Source organism: Lipophrys pholis (assembly GCF_963383615.2).
Source record: "Lipophrys pholis genome assembly, chromosome: 4".
NCBI lineage: Eukaryota > Metazoa > Chordata > Actinopteri > Blenniiformes > Blenniidae > Lipophrys > Lipophrys pholis.
In genome coordinates this window covers 3374280-3391990 of record NC_137637.1, presented here as the reverse complement: position 1 = coordinate 3391990, position 17711 = coordinate 3374280, and the positions used below count along the sequence as shown (strand labels likewise).

General features: G+C 43.3%; 1 protein-coding gene across 2 annotated transcripts in view; it reads right to left on the bottom strand.

Annotated features, from left to right (window-relative positions):
- Positions 1-12925: 12925 nt before the first annotated feature.
- phf2 (PHD finger protein 2) overlaps positions 12926-17711 on the bottom strand; it is a 46158-nt gene continuing 41372 nt past the window's right edge. For both annotated transcript variants that reach the window (XM_080461318.1, XM_080461319.1), the window contains exons 21-22: positions 14708-15026; positions 12926-14316 (exon numbers count right to left, since the gene is read on the bottom strand). In XM_080461318.1, coding sequence (XP_080317444.1) covers positions 14228-14316; positions 14708-15026 — 408 coding nt within the window. In that variant the 3' untranslated portion in view covers positions 12926-14227. The remainder of the gene's footprint in view (positions 14317-14707; positions 15027-17711) is intronic.

The following is a 17711-nucleotide window of genomic DNA, read 5'->3' as shown; positions in this document are numbered from 1 at the left end:
AACCAGTGAATTGTCAACAATAAATACACAATAATCACCAAGAAGCGTTCAATTCAGCTAACAGCCGTTTATTAACAAAATGTATTAATTCATAAATAATTCTGAAATCATCTCATAAATCAACACATTCAAGTAGCAAACGACATCTAACACGGAGATCTAATCTATTAAACAGCAAACACTATGTACAAAGAGTGTGTGTGTGTGTGTGTGTGTGTGTGTGTGTGTGTGTGGTCTGGAGTGATGAGTGGAATGGGTGTAATGACCTCGAACATCCACCAGGTGGAGGCAGACGTTGGCAGGTCAGTGTGGTGACCGTGACGACCACTAGGGGCATGTGGCGGTGCGCAGAGGGAGAGTGCAATGACTTCATGCGTCTACCAGGTGGACATCAAGATGGATTGCGATGACCTACGTGACCACTAGAGGCGTTTGACTCGCTCTTTCTGGGGACGCAGCGGTTGCTTAGGGGGCAGATAAACAACACGTCCGTCGCACGGCGAAGCGGAGCGGTCTTACCTACTGTAAAATGAACGGCCGATTCCGTTGGCCCGGTTCTGAGCGCCGGAGTTCTAAGTGGATGTCGGGACATGCAGTTAGAACTCTGGTGATCGATGCAGAGGTGGTTTTAGCAGCACCAGATAGCAGTTTGGTTGCTAAATGTGGCTGTGTGTGTGAGCTTATCTTGTTCAGATAAGACGAGTGCAGGGCTGCGGGTTAGTGACAGAAGGGGGATGAAAAAAAGACAGAGAATTCTGGCGAAGTTCGGTTCTGAACCCTGGTTCCTCCACACAGAGCTCACAGTGGGCCTGGAGCTCACTTGATTCTCTGTTTATGAGGTGGGAAACCCGAATCCTGGACTTGCTTGGTGCGCGTGAACGTGCGTACACAAACATATGGGCCGCGATGGCTTTATCAGCGGCACATTGAAACACATTGCATGCTAGCTTCACGCTAGTCTAACAATTTCTGCCCAGACAAAGCTCTCTCATCGTCCGGTGGCGCTGTACTGGACAGCACTGTCCGTGGTGCTGTGCAGTTCTGTGAGGCATTGACAGTTCTGTCAGCGTCCTAAATTCAGAGGCCTGGCTTCAGCTGCAGGAGTGGACAGCGAGGCAGCTGAAATGGGGAGAGGAGACACTGGGTCGGGTCTCCAGAATCCCCAAAAAAAGGAAAAAGGAAAAGAGAAGAAGTAGCCCAAACTGTGTCCTGCTCGTCCAGCGGGTTGACATTGGTTCAGTGCCTTGGGTCCACTTGGTGCTCTCTTTACCATCCCGAGGTAGCAGAGACATGTGTCCCTCTCGGTGGCTGGGATGAGAAGCAGAGGACAGTTGGTTGGAAAGGAGTTTCACCAAGTTGACTTTTGGACCCCTGCGGTGTCCGGGTTGGGTTCGACTATTGCCATTGGCCGCCAACCTGGGGTTGGAGACTTCCTGGGGTCTTTGGCCTCTTCCCTGCTGTTTTATGGCCTGTTCATTGTTCCTGGTGTTTCTCCTGTCAGAGAAACTGCTTGGAGGAGTCGAATGGAATCCTAAGGCCCAACATTAGCATCAATATGAGCTAACAGCTAACATGCTAGAATGCGGTGTTGACGAAGGCAATATAACAGTATAGTGCAACACAACAGAATAGTGCAATATAACAGTACAGTCTAACATAACAAGATAGTGCAATATAAATGAATAGTACAATGTAATAGTATAGTGCAACACAACAGAATAGTGCAATATGCAATAGATCTTTTTGTAGTTAACAGTACATGATTCAGTTGTTGTGAAGTGCAGCATGTGTGTGACTCAGCGAATGTATGAATTTATGCTGTTATGGTTCTGGTAAAGAAACTTTTTGTTTTGATGCACCTCAAGTACCTGTCAGAGGGCAACAGGTCACACCAGTGGAAACCAGGGTCTAAGCGGTGATTAGCTTCTGTAGTCTCCTCCAGTCTGCCTCAGTACTGCCCCCACCAGATGGTGATACAATCTTTCAGCAGGTCTGGATGGACCAGCAGTAGAAGGTCAGCAGGTCTGGATGGACCAGCAGTAGGAGGTCAGCAGGTCTGGATGGACCAGCAGTAGGAGGTCAGCAGGTCTGGATGGACCAGCAGTAGGAGATCAGCAGGTCTGGATGGACCAGCAGTAAGGCAAATCTATTTGTAAATTACCGCTCAGAAACAAGGCAATTCACAACACTTTAAAAAGACATACAAGAAACACATTAAAGCAAGCAATCTTAATCTCAAGCCTTTTGTAGAAATATGTAGGAAATACTTTTATAAAACCTCCTACAGGTGTGTTTACGGATCGGCACAATGAGGAACTAATATCATTTTCCCATCATTCCTGACATTCTTTATGTGACATAATGCATCTGAATAAGGTTCTTAAATGGACGTATTGCTGCGTGACATTCCTGATATTACTGAAACATGTTTTTGGCTGCCAGAAAATCTTCCATGAATAACAAGACTCACCTCAATACATGAATTCATAACTGAGCATGTGGATTAGTTGTGATGTGTGTTGATGCACAATAGAGTGTGACAGCATTCGCTCCCCTGCAGCGTCTTCCTCTCTGATCAACTATGTGTGTGTGTGTGTGTGTGTGTGTGTGTGTGTGTGTGTGTGTGTGTGTGTGTGTGTGTGTGTGTGTGTGTGTGTGTGTGTGTGTGTGTGTGTGTGTGTGTGTGTGTGTGTGTGTGTGTGTGTGTGTGTGGAGCCATATATACCCAGTGGCGGACCTGGCTTGATTTATGCTCTGGGGGAACACCAGCGCCTCCATGAGACGCATCTGAGACGGTGATTCTCTTTTCCTCCCTCGCGCTCCTTCACAGATTGTGCCCTGGGCGGATGCTCACATCGCTCATAGCAGAATTCACCACTGTTTATACCAAATTCTCCCGATTCGTCACATTCCTGACAGATTGGTGAGAGAAAGTGATGATGTGTAATGACTCGTGATGACCCGCCACTGTTTCCTGCTCTTACTTGTAAATGCATGATAACAGGTTGCGGCTGTCCGTGACGACGCGTGACGCCTCGGCCCTGAATCATCAACATAATTCAGGTTCAAATTATGATCCACGGTCAGGAATTGAGATTCCCGTTATTCCTGACGAGTTGTCGTTCTGTGTAAACGCAGCTTACGTTCCCTCGCAAAGCTTCGGAGACCAGAAGTCAGATTTTGAAGTCCATACTGACTCAGAGCAGAGGTGGAGGTCAGATGTAATGTGCTCCACACTCTGTGGGGGTGGAGGTGTAATGAGCTCCACCCTCTGTGGAGGTGGAGGTGTTCTTTTGCATTTTGAGAATATATTAGTGTGTATTCAGTGATCCAGATGTTTCCTCGTTGATCCAGATGTTTGCTCAGTGATCCAGATGTTTCCTCAGCGATCGTGATGTCTTCTCTGTGATCCAGATGTTTCTTCTGCGATCCAGATGTTTCTTCTGCGATCCAGATGTTTTCTCTGTGATCCAGATGTTTTCTCTGTGATCCAGATGTTTCTTCTGTGATCCAGATATTTTCTCTGTGATCCAGATGTTTATTCTGTGATCCAGATGTTTTCTCAGTGATGCAGATGTTTCTTCTGTGATCCAGATGTTTTCTCTGTGATCCAGATGTTTCCTCATTGATCCAGATGTTTCCGCAGCGATCGTGATGTCTTCTCTGTGATCCAGATGTTTCTTCTGCGATCCAGATGTTTTCTCTGTGATCCAGATGTTTCTTCTGCGATCCAGATGTTTTCTCTGTGATCCAGATGTTTCTTCTGCGATCCAGATGTTTTCTCTGTGATCCAGATGTTTATTCTGTGATCCAGATGTTTTCTCAGTGATGCAGATGTTTCTTCTGTGATCCAGATGTTTTCTCAGTGATCCAGATGTTTTATGGAAAAACGGCTTTTCTCTGCCAAGCACCACAAAACCTTTCAAGTTAATCTTCATCATCTCTATCAGCTCCATCAGATCTATTATCTCCATCTTCATCATTTTCATCAGCTCCATCAGCTTAATCATCTCTATCATCTTCATCATCTCCTTCTCCATCACCTCCATCTTCATCATCTCCATCATCTCCATCAGCTCCATTATCTCCATCTTCATCGACTTCATAATCTCTATCATCTCCATCATCTTCATCATCTCCATCTTCATCATTTCCATCAGCTCCATCATCTCTATCATCTCCATCATCTCCATCTTCATCATCTCCATCATCTTCATCATCTCCATCAGCTCAATCATCTCCATCATCTCCATCATCTTGATCATCTCTGTCATCTTCATCATCATCATCTCCATCTTCATCATCTTCATCATTTCCATCATCTCTATCATCTCCATCTTCATCATCTCCATCATCTTCATCATCTCTGTCATCTCCATCATCATCATCTCCATCATCTTCATCATTTCCATCAGCTCCATCATCTCTATCATCTCCATCATCTCCATCTTCATCATCTCCATCATCTCCATCATCTCCATCATCTTCATCATCTCTGTCATCTCCATCATCATCATCTCCATCATCTTCATAATCTCCATCAGCTCCATCATCTCCATCTCCATCATCCCCATCAGTTTCATCAGCTCCTTCCTCTCCTTCAGCTGGGATCTTCACATTCTTTGCATGTGACCTGATGGAGCAGTCTGGCGGTCTGAGGCTCATCATGATGAGGAAGGAAGTGAAGTACCTAATGTGCTGCAGCTTTAAAAATACCTCACATGAAACATGTGTGCAGAATTAAGCTCACGTCATTTTTCAAAAATGTCATTTCTGCTTCATGTCTGTCGTCCTCACATTTTGAATTTAATCTCTCAGTCAACACATTTAAAGTCCATCAGAAGGTCAGAGCCGCTCAGAACGCAGACGTCTTGTCTATGAGGCGGAACACTGAGCAAAATCATAATTATAGGAAAATATCATCAGTCATGTCACAACAAGGATTTATAATTTCATATCTTGAAGCGCTTGTTTTGTGAGTCATCAGCTTTTCTTTGAAACTCAAGAGCTTTAATTATTTTAAAGAAATCAGATAACTCCTGAAAATAATAACATCATAATCATTGAAAGTGACACGTCAGCCTCTCAGAGGAATTGAAATCTCATGAATAACGGTAGTTTTCAGTTTCAATGTAAAGTGTCAGAAAACAAGTTCTGTTAAGAAGGAATAAGTTGATCCACTACGGAAGAGTTTGAGGGCCACTGAAGAAAAAAAAAAAATTCGGAGGCTAAAATAAAAAAAAAAAACCTTTGTGGCCCCAGAAAAAGTCAAAAATCAAAGTCCAGATTTATTTTTTTCACGGAGAGACGTCTATCTCTCCCTCATCATTTGCCTGTAGATGTGAATTCACATTAAATCACTTAATTGTGACTATATCGGGTTGCTTACTGCTTATGGACGTGTGATTTTACACAGGATTTCCTTGATTAATAAGAACATTTAAATAAGCAGCCCAGGATCCGAGCCTTTGTCCTTCGTACTCGACGAACTTCCGCGACGGAACCAGGCAGCAGGCTGCTCCGTCTCTTCTGGTCCTGATACTGATGATAACTGCACCGTGTTTTCATCACTTCATTAAACCGCCTGATGCATTTGGAAGAATGTGGATGGACGGACTTTTTATTTCCACCGTGAAAAAAAAAAATCTCGACTTTGATTTTCGACTTTTTCTGGGGCCTCGAAGGTTTTCTTTTTTTTTTGTAGCCTCTGAATTCTTTTTTCTTCAGTGGCCCTAAAACTCTTCCGTAGATCCACAAACATCTCCCACACAGTTCCTGGAGGACTTTCTGTGAGCGCTAGAGCTCAGCGCCGTCTGTACTCATGGATCGTCTCTGAAGTGATTCGGTCCTTTTAGTTGTTGAGAGATCACTTTGTCTCGGGAGCCGCAGGCCGCGGAGAAGAACAGCTCAGCCAGCATGTTTCAATTCTTCAAATATAATATATGTCTTTATTTCTGACAAACATTCAGACACATCAGCAATCAACTTTTTATTTTATTCACTTGTTTTTCTTTCCTATTAGCAGTCTGCGATACGCACACAAAAAACAAACATAAAGAACATAATTCAAATAGATTATTTATTAGTGGTGGTGGTGGTATGGAGCAGGTGGGGACAGACACACGTCATGATGTGGAATTTATAGCAAATATGTACATACTTAGAATGTGTGTGTGTGTGTGTGTGTGTGTGTGTGTGTGTGTGTGTGTGTGTGGGTGTGTGTGTGTGTGTGTGTGTGTGTGTGTGTGTGTGTGTGTGTGTGTGGGCTTCAGCTTCACTCCTGACAGAGGAGTGTTTGATTCCTGCCAAAGGTTAAAGAAACTGGGCAGCGTCGAGCCGCGGACGTGTTTTCTTAAGTTTCTGAGGAGTTTTCTGGTGACGGGCGGCAGGAAGTGGGACCCTCAGGCTCCCCAGCAAAATAAAATAATCAGCACCAGAGGTTGATTACTGCATGGCTGAGTCCAGACTGAGTATTTTTACTTGAAATATGACTTCTTCACCTTCAATCTAAAAACACTTTACCACAATCATACGTTTGTTCCGTTTTTTTAAGGTTTTTGGAGGCTTTTTAAAGCAGAATGAGGAGCGTTGATTCAGTTGGTTTTGGCCTAAACCGTTAGCATCATATCATGTGTTGCATTAAATTTCGCCCCAAAAAATTAGAAAATATATATAAAAAAAAAAGATAATAATAAGTTCTGCAGATGATCTCGTATTTACTCCATTTCTGATTTTTCTGTGGCCCTGGCGCTCAGATGTGTTGTGTTTGGACGCCATATTGGATGAGGACCCGCTTCTGTTGAAGGATTATTTCCTACAGTACAAATACAAAAAATGACAATTTGGCCTTTCACAATAATGTATTCCTTTACAATTCATGAAGTTAAAAGGTATTGTTTCATTAAAAATTAGGAAAAGATTAATAAATATTTTGTTAAACTTTTGTTGTGTTGTGTTTAAATTTATTGCGAAAAACTTAAATATAATTATTTACTTTCAATGTATGAATTAAAATGTAATTATTTAACTTTTAAATTTGAAAAATAGATTTATGCAGCAATTGTAGAAAAATAAAGAGGGAACAGACTTAATTGCAGCAGTAAAAGATTCTTAGGAGTAAATCATGCATAATTAACACTTTAGATAGTTTGAAGAGTCCACATGTCCACAGCCTAAACTGACATTCCTGTGTAATTAACAGACCTCTCACAAGGCACGTTCCAGCAGACTGCCCCCCCCCCCCCCCCCCCCCCCCCCCCCTCAGGGCACATCTGCATGGCAGTGAGACGGAAACACTCTGCAGGCTCTGTTTGGAACACTGACGGTTAAATTGTGATCCCACTTGAACTATGGAGCACCAAAGAAACCGTCACTGAAGACAGCAAGCTTTGTCCCAGATACTTGACCCGATACTGGACCCTGATACCGGGACCCAATACTGGACCCTGATACCGGTACCCGATACTGGACTCCGATACTGGTACCCGATACTGGACCCCGTTTCCAGTACCCGATACTGGACCCCAATACTGGTACTCGATACTAGACATCGTTATCGGCACCCTGATACCGGTACCCGATACTGGACCCCGTTACCGGTACCTGATACTGGACCCTGTTATACAGGGGAACTAAAGCTGCGATTCCACTGCTGGAATGGGACGGTACAGGAATACAAAATGGACCCAAAGTGACTCAGTTGCACGGTTCTACCACAGAGCGTACTATATCGTACTGTACTGCTACTGCTGTTCTCAGGTGAATTGAAGTGGGTGAAGTTGGGTGGAGGTGAATGGATGTGGGTGAAGGTGAATGGAGGTGGGTGAAGCTGGGTGAAGCTGGGTGGAGGTGCATGTTAATTTGCTAAGAAACATCTGGAAAATGACTTCCACTTCAAGAGAAACCAAAGTAGATGATTGAGGTGAAGCTCGTTCACAAACATGTGCAGCAGCATGAAGAAACTACAAAACATCCACTTCCTTCCAAAAACACAAAGCCACAATATCCTCATCAGCTCACGCTCTACATTCTGGGTTCTTCTCCGGACTGGAGCCAAAAAAACTGTCCCCACTTCTCAGGCTCACGTCTTGTCTTCTGAGCACAAAGTCATAAAATGCAAAGACGATGTCCAAACAAAAAGTCCAGATAGACGTTTCACCTTGTCACAACGCCAATGTTCCTCTTTCTCGCTCCATCTTGTGTCATGACTTTAGGAAATGAGGCCGAGCACCTCCAACACCAGAAGTGATTTTCAATCTCTGAAAAGGTGTCAAACCAGAGGGTCGGGTCAAAGGTCAGCATTCATCCATCACCATTCAACGCTTGTGCAGTTTGAGACCCTTGTGGTGATTCTGGCGTGTCGAAGGTGAAAGTTTTTGAGCTTCTGCCGCCATCTAGTGGAGCAGTGTGTCATTACCCCCGACAGCCACAACCCCAATTGTTTTCAAAATAAAAGTCCTTCTTTATTAAAATGACATTCAAAATCTTAGCAATTCATGTTATGTTGTTAGCTAGACTAGGGGTGAGCTGGCATTCAAAATAAAAGCCCAAAACTCCTTCAAAATGAAAGTCCATGTTTTTTTTTAAAATGACACCCAAAAATCTCAAAAATTGATATTTAGAGTTGAGCTACAATAGAGTTTAGTTGGCTTTCAAAATAAAAGCCCCGAAAATTTTCAAAGTAAAAGTCCTTTTTTGTTAAAACCTTGAAAAATTAATATTTTATCAACACTTAAAAGGGCCAGAGGCCATGATTGGGCCAGAAGCTATGATTGGGCCAGAGGCCATGGCTTGGCCAGAAGCTATGATTGGGCCAGAGGCCATGGCTGGGCCAACCCAGACGGGCCAGAGTCCAGAGCGCGAGGTCCTGATCAAAGCTGCTTGCAGCTTTAATTGAATTTGTTTGTTTTACCCCTGAAACCAAAAAAATAAAAAATAAAAAATGATATTAAGCAGAAACAAATCACGCAGAAAATCGGACCTGTGCAGAACCAGAACCAAGAACCAGATCAGCTTCAGTCTGCAGATATTTAAAACCTTTAGAGAAAAACACAGAAGAAAATGTTTGAAAATGTGAACGAATTTATTTCTAACTGGGACTAACTGGGACAAGGTAGACCTGGTGGACTAACTGGGACTCAGTGGGACTAGGTAGACTAGGTGGACTAACTGGGACTAGGTGGACTAACTTGAGGAGATTAAGGTCTGGACAAGGAGGACAGTAGTCCATCCTGGAGGAGATGAAGGTGGTGACGTCTAGAGTACCAGGGCACTGAGCGTGAAAAAGACACAGTTCTGGTTTTAAGATCCAGAGAGGTTTACGGTAGTAGTCCACTGATTCATTGATTGAAGACAAGCTGGCAGAGGCTAGATGCAGGAGCTCTGATGAAAAAAATATCGGGACTGATATTTTTAACATTGTGAAAATGGATTTGGCGTTTAGGCTTGGAGAAGAGGGGCAGAAATGGTACTTCAAAGGAAATTACTTTATGGTCTGAGACACCGAGGTCGTATACTTGAAGGTTTGTTATGGAGGTAAAATCCGAGGTAACCAGGTCCAGGATGTGTCCCTTGGTGTGGGTGGGGGTGTGAACATGCTGATTTAAGCTTGGATTAGGATTGATTCATCAGTGATTGTGTTTTAAAAAGTTCCAATTTGATGTGAGAGATGTTGTAGGATCTTTGAAGAGGCTTGAGCAGCCTGGAATCCACTGCAGGTTTTCTGTCCCACTCAGCATGCAGCAGTGTGGAGGTGTTTCCAGGTGCATTCATTCCAACAGTGGCGGTGCTGCGACTGGCGGACCTGAAGGATAGAATGGAGGTTCTGCTCCCATGCAGTCGATAAACTTGCAGTTGGTAGACTGAGCAAGGTTAGTGAGCGGCGTCGCCACAGGAACGTAGAAGCACCACTCAAACCCGCGTGAATCATTTAAAAAATTTTTTTTAAAACTGTCGAAGGTCCAAAGTTTTTCTGTGAAAGTGAATATCTTGCTGATAAGCAGAGAGTTTACAAAACTCTTGACTGGAGACGCGGCGATCAGACAGCGTCCTCTCTGTGAGCCCTGAAGTAGCTGGTAGCTGGTAGCAGGACTAACGCGTAACGGAAAAGCGTCGAAGGCGAGTCGAGTCAAGTGGCATAAGGCTGAAGAGGAACTAGTGCCAATAGTGCCAATAGAGGTTAGACCTGGCCAGTCCACGTTACCTGGATACAAGAGGCGGATCAACGTAGCCGCTGGCTCGTCTCACGCTCGTCTCACGCTCGTCTCACCTCACGCTCCCTAATGGATTTGTTTTTCACCATCTTGTCCTTTACTCTCTATCCAGGACTTTGTTGTAGTAATGCAGCTTATTTGTAAGTTCACATTTTAAATTGTTGTTGTCCACAGTATTTCGCTTTTGAGTAAAAGATGCAGAAGCCAGCATGCTAACCAGCTAGCATTAGCAAGAATGAAAATGGCGGACTCCCTGGAGCCGACTCCTGCGCCAACGTGCTAAAATGTACAAAGTGCAGCGTTAAAATCATCGTTTAATCAGAGAACGGGACACATGAAGCAGTAATTACACAACAATCGATAGATGTTTCCTGTTAGTTCTTATTGATCTTTTAATGAAACCCGATCAATGAAGAAATGATCAGGACGACTTCAAACTGCTGATATATTGTGTGTACCGAATGTTATCGTGAGGAGCATTTGAAGCCTTGTAGCTTCAGGCTGGAGTGTGTTGGTGTGTGGAAGAATCACAGAAGTTTGAAAACTCTGACTTGATTGTGCTGCTGGATTGGAACACGTGACAGGAATAATAAAAAAAAGAAAGTCCACGTTTTCAACATTTACTGTATTGCAAAAGTAAACAAGGCGGACAATCATATCATTCAACAACAATATGTTTGTTCCTTGGAGACCACGTCTTTAAAAAAGTGAGCCATGACCTCAAACAGAAAATCCTCTAAATACAGAAAAATATAGATTCAGCTCAAAAAGGATTGTAAATACTTACTAGTACTGTAAAGAACAGTAGGGAAGACAGCTACAACAGAGTCTCACTGTCCCGGCACAGCGACGACTTTAATATGTCGGACAGACGGACAGACGGAACTAAAGCACGACTTGTACGAACGGAGACGTGAGGCAGAACCTAGAAGCCTCCACCCAGTCCGCCAAACCAACACTTCCAGGGCTCAAACCAAAACAAACAAAACCTTGAAGAATTGTACAAGTATAAAAAAGCTACAAACATTAATAAATTACATCACTGACACAGAAACACTTCACAAGGTGCTAAAAGTCCCGAACCCTTCAGGTTACTAGAAGTGAACAAGAGGCTGGTCAGAGAAACTTTAAGTGGTTGTTGTTTTTTTTTTGTTGTTTTTTAAGTATTTTTATGTAGCTTTTTTTTTTTTTTATATCATTTTATTTATCTTATATCCATTTTCCCCTCAAAGCTTCGTCTCTTGTTCAAACAGAATCACAATACAGTTAGCGTTGTGTACGTAAGGCCATATGACAATAAGATGTAGTAAATCTTCTCTTGTTTTGCAGGCAGCACCGTCAAACCGACGACCAGAAGAAAAACTCTTTACTGGTTTTATATCTATTCTTCCATCTTTCACCAGGAACAACTGCTGTGGAGGATTTTACACTGGAATCAATCGGTCTTGGATGGATTTCTACTGAAGAGAACACCGCCACCTCTCCTCCACCACCACCTCTCCTCCACCCCTCCTCCAGGAAGTCACAGTCAGTTTGAGTATTTTACTGCTGCTGATCACAGAAATATCGACGGAAATAAATGTTGTTAAAATATGTTCGATATTTGTTGGTAAAGTTAATAGTTTCACTCAGAAGTCTGCAACCGTTACGACCAAATACATTTTTAATTTAACCTTTAAAATAAGTTTCATAGAAGGTTTAGTAAAAACTCTCTTTTATGCTGCATTCATGAAGTTTGAACTATGGAGGGAAACATTTCATTACATTAACATTTCCATACATTTGGACATTTTTGCAGTTTTAACTCGTTTGACTCTTTTATGAAGTTTGGTATGTTTTCTTTCTTTGTTGTATTTTCTGGCTTTTATTCCTTCACTAATTTTTTGTCATTTTTGTTTGTTTTATAAGCGGTTTTAGCATTTATTCCCATTTCCTGTGGTTTGGCATTTGTTTTCCATCCCCTTTTTAGTTATTGTCCCTTTTTAAGTCTATTTATTTTAGCCAAGAGACAAAAGTCCTTTAGAAAATTTAATGAAAATAAGAGAAAGTGTGAATGTGAGTGTGTGTGTGTGGTTGTTTGTCTATGTGTGTGTGTGCATTGTGACAGACTGACGACCTGTCCAGGTGAACCTGTCCTCGTCCACTGTGCGCTGGGATCGGCTCCAGCGCCATGAACAGGACAGGTGGGACAGAAGATGGATGGATGCATGTTGTTGTAGCTCGGAGGGCCACTACAGTCTAACGGGTGAGACTGACTTGGTGGTATGAGACATCAGTCACTATCATTGAGGCTCATTTTACTTGGACGGCTGCGGAGCTGCGTTCTTCTTCCACAGCCCCGTCTACATTTTAAGTGTACTGTCTGCGGTGGGACCGTGCGACAGAGTTGGGTCTGGGTGCGCTTTGCCGCAGCGTACCCTCCCGCCCTTATACCTGTCAGTCACTATCAGACACTACCATCCGTCATCCCTGAACCTGAATAAAAAGCAAATGAGGCATCAACTTGTGATTTAATCAATCACTGTAATTCTAGTTTACGTGTTGTCTTTCTGAAGGTTTGCGGCAAACTTTGAGATATTATCGCCATATTTTCACTTCTTCAAAATTCAACTTGATACTTTCCGTTTATTCTCATCTTTTTCAATCTTTACTATTAATTTACATCAAAACATTATTCATGCTTATTTAAAAATATATCTTGCAAACCACAAAAGTTTCTTTCAAAATGCCCAAATAATCAACCTTTTATTTAATTTTAATTTATATTTCACTCTTTTTTTCTTTTTTTTTTTGCTATAATTGTGAATTTTGGACTTTATTCTTCTTTATCACATTTCAATCTAATCAAACCACAATGACTTTCTTTTTAGACCTGAATGATTAGCTCCATGCTAACACACCTGATGCTAACACACCCGGTCTGGACAATTAGCTCAATGCTAATGGAGACATGATGCTAACAGAGACATGATGCTAACAGAGATATGATGCTAACAGAAGCGTAATGCTAACAGAAGCGTAATGCGAACAGAGACGTGATGCTAACAGAGACATGATGCTAACAGAGGCGTAATGCTAACAGAGGGGTGAAGCTAACAGAGGCGTGAGGCTAACAGAGGTGTGACGGACAGCAGCTGGTCTTGATGAGGGTTGGACAACATTTGGAAATGTACTGAGTGTTAAATCCTCCACCCTGGTGACGTGGTAGTTTGAGGAGTACGCTACGTGGCTACGTACAGGCTACATTCTCTATCTGGAGCTGAAGGAGCAGAAAGAAAGAGATGAGTCTGTGTCGGTGCCGCCTGCGAAAGCAAAAGAAGAGAGAAAGTATCCCCATGTAACTGCAGACCCGACATGGATGAGGCTTATCACCCCCCCCCCCCCCCCCCCCCACAATTGACATGGTTTGTGCTTTACGGTTGCTCCTGAATTCCCATTACCAATAAATAACTTATTCCACTGATAGTGCTCTGCAGAAAGCTAAGTGTTAACCAATTCAACTCAATGATAAGCTGCATCCATATAATAGGACCCCCCCCCCCCCCCCACCCCCCCTTTCCCCTCCACCCCTACCCCCACCCACCACTAACAAGCGGACATGCAACCGAATACATGCAGGGGATACTTTCACAGATGTTGGAATGACTGCAATGTACTTCTACTTCACCCTGATAAACGCTGTAGTAAAATGAGACATGTTCTCTTAAAAAATATTTATCGTAGCTTCTGTACACTTTAATATCTGAAAGTTATAAAGTAGAAGTAGAGGCAAAAACCTATGTGACTCATGTTCTTCTTACAAATCGAAAAAAAAAAAAAGTAGGATTTTCTTCTTGCTTCAGTTTGTTTTTTCTTTTTACATCTCGTCCTTGGTGTTAACCAATGAGCAGGTTAGGGAGCAGCAGAGGGCAGCAGGGGGCAGGAGAGGGCAGCAGGGGGCAGGAGGGGGCAGAAGGGGGTAATGTCAGGATGGACCCAGCTCATAAGTTGTCAGTCCTACAACAGCGTGCTGCTTGCTACAACAGGAGCTTCCCGTTGCGATGGATCTTTAAAATCTTTCCCAGTCTCTGTTTGGCCGTGGCCATGCCTTTCTTTAGCCGCTTCGCTGTGGAGACAAGACAGGAAGTCAATACAACCAACAGGACGTCAATACAACCAACAGGAAGTCAATACATCAGACAGGAAGTCAATACAACCAACAGGAAGTCAATACAACCAACAGGAAGTCAATACATCAGACAGGAAGTCAATACAACCAACAGGAAGTCAATACAACCAACAGGAAGTCAATACACCAGACAGGAAGTCAAGACACCAGACAGGAAGTCAAGACACCAGACTGGAAGTCAAGCTTCACAGCTACACCACACATCATTCCTACCATTGATTCGGGGTTAAAGGTCAGTCCACTGCATGACTACCTGTACAATGCAAGCTAACTGAAACCCTGCAGTGTGTCTGAGGCCACGGCGCAGACGAGCAGCTTCTGGCTTTACCTTTAGCGTCGGCGGTGGCCGTGCGGTCTCCTTTGGCCATGCTGCTGCTGCTGTTGGTGCTCGTAGAGTTGGTGCTGTTGTTGGGAGAGGACATGGACGGCCGTCTGTGGCTGAGGAAGACTCCTGGCGCCATGGGCGTCGGCCCCCCCGGTGACTTGACCGATCCCGCCGTGAACTCGTGGTCGGTCAAGCTGCCGTCCTGCGAGTCCACATTGTGCTCTGGAGAGCTGCTGTCCTGAGAGAGTTTCACGGGCTCCTCCAGCACCAGAACCTTCTTTCTGCTGCCTTTCTTCTTCTTCTTGCTTTTCTGTTGTTCCTCCTGTTCAAACAGTTTCATCAGCATTAGTCCACATCAACCTACCCAATTGGATTCCCTTCCGTATTCATGTTTGTAGTGAGGATTCACTGAAGTACGACTCAAAGTATGGAAAAAAAAACCCTCCCACGTCTTTATCATTTGTACTATTTCTAATATGATGGAAAGGATTTGAACCTGCATACTGCTGTTTGTAGTCTTTCCAGTTAGATTGAAAGTATTTTATATCACAATATCCATCCATCATCCAGGTCCACCTGGACAGGTCTCCAGTCCATCACAGGACAAACAATATGATCCAAAAGAGTTCAAACTACATATCTGTCGCGCTCTGTACCTCGACTGCCACATGGGGCCACTGTTTCCTCGCTTTTGGTTTTTCTCCCTTTCCTTCTCCAGTCGCCAGCAGGTGGGCGTGTCCAGCTGTGGCTGTGGGAGCAGAGCGCTGGCTGGAGAACAATCTGATTCCACTCACCTGATGACCACACTACCTAACTGGGCTTCAGACTCCACTGGGCGCCAGACCGTGGTACTCATTCAGTTTTTTTGTCGTTTGAATGCTCCTGACAGATTCTGCTTGTTTCTGCCTTCAGTGTGAAGATCCAACCTGCTCAGCTCAAATCAGCTCTCTGACCAGGACTCCAGACTCCATCTGTGATCCGACTCCAATCATCCAGCTCTGCTCCCCACAATCCAGTCTACCCACCTGCAAGTCCTCACCTGGAGAGTCTCTCACCTCCACGATTCCATCACAAGGGAGCCGTCCACACGGGAACGCCAGTTCACATAAACACACCGTTTTTGGCCGATCATCCACACGAGGCAGCGTATTAGAAACCCCAAAACATTTTTTTGTAAACACGGGTCCCAGAGTGGGGAGATTTTAAAACCTCGGCTCGGCTGTGAGGTGTGGACGGCAAAGACGATCATCTGTGGATAAAAGATGACGTAGTCTCCCCACCTCTCCTGCCCACCGCGGTGTGCGATGTCACCTAATAACCACAACAATGGCGAACTACATGCTCCAGGTGGCGCTGCAGAAGCTACTGATAGAGCGGGAGGAGGAGCAGGAGCATGTGCTCCATGTCTTCTTCTGTGTTTTTGGTGTATTTGTTGAGTCACAGCGCCCCTAAAGCCCTGGCATATGTACTACATGCCCTTAGTGTTGAGCCGTGTTCATAGTGACGTGTGGACAGAATTTTTTTTTTTGTAGAGAAAAAAAGATTGTTTTGGCTCGTGTAGGCGAAGACAAAGATTCAGGCCCGTCTGCAAACACTCGGAGCTGCAGACCCGTCCTGGAGGTCCCGCCTGAACTCACGTTCTGCCTCGTTCCTGAGATTCTGCAGCTGAGCTCGCCGCTCTCTCAGCTCTGCTTCAGACTCGCATCACGTGGGATCTTTTAATAAAAATCACCTGAAGAAACTCAGTTCTGTCTCCTGCGCCCCGGAAAAATCTCTATGTATTGTTAGTTTGTACTTTTTCCAGATGTTGGAAAGGAGAACACACTGCTGTACATCTACATAAAGTAGTTTTCACTCTGCAGTAGTCTACACTACAGATATAATTGTTGGTACTCTTTTCAATACAATTAAAAGTTTCACAAACTACTTTATTTATTAATTAATTTCATAAATATGAAAACCTGTGCAATCACATATATACACTGATGCAAGTATATCCATATAACCCATATATACACATACATGTACATATCCATATACAAACCCCTTGACGATAATATAATTCATGAAATTTGAATTTTATGAAAATATATTTAGACAAAATGGATCTTCTATATTTAAATATACCCACACATACTTATATACATACATACAGTGAGGATTTGCTGGTGTTGACAGAAATTTCCACACAGTAACTCAAATATGATAATATTAGTGATCAATATTAATGAACAGTATAACAGTGCTTTGTTGTTTAAAAAGTATTTTGCTTTGCTGAGGACTGAAACAGTTTAGGATTTTGGTTTGAACGTGTTTAATTTGAAGTTTCCAGCAGATGTTCGGTCCATCATCAGACCCAGAAACTTAATTCCTTTCATCGTCTCTACTTTTACACTCACTATTATAACGTTTACATCATTATTCCATTTATAATTACCAAACAACATACGTTTTGTTTAGTCCAGATTTATTGATATCAAACCACTTATTTATTTTGTTTAATTCTAAGGTGAATTCCTCTGTGAGCCGTTCCAGGTTCTCCACTGTACAGAGGATATTTGTGTCATCAGCAAACAAAACAAAATACAGTATTTTACAGATTTTACATATGTCACTCATGCATAGAATAAATAGTTTTGGTCCCAATACCAGCTCCACTTTCTTGATTAATTCATGATTTATTGTGTCAAATGCTGTTGTGAATGAACACGGGCACTGCACATTTCTTTTTGTCTGTGGAGCTGCTGATTTCTTCTATCGATTCTACGGGCGGCATGGTGGCACAGTGTTTGTGCTCTCGCCTCAGTGAGAAGGTTGTGGGTAAAGACGTTTCTTTGGTAAAGACGTTTCTTTGGTAAAGACGTTTCTTTGGTAAAGACGTTTCTTTGGTAAAGACGTTTCCCCGAGGGGATTCATAAAGTACAGCTCTTCTTCTATCAATGCCATTGAGGTGGACCTTAGTGATCTGAATCCGTATTGGCTTTCAGACAGCAGTTTGGGTTTATCA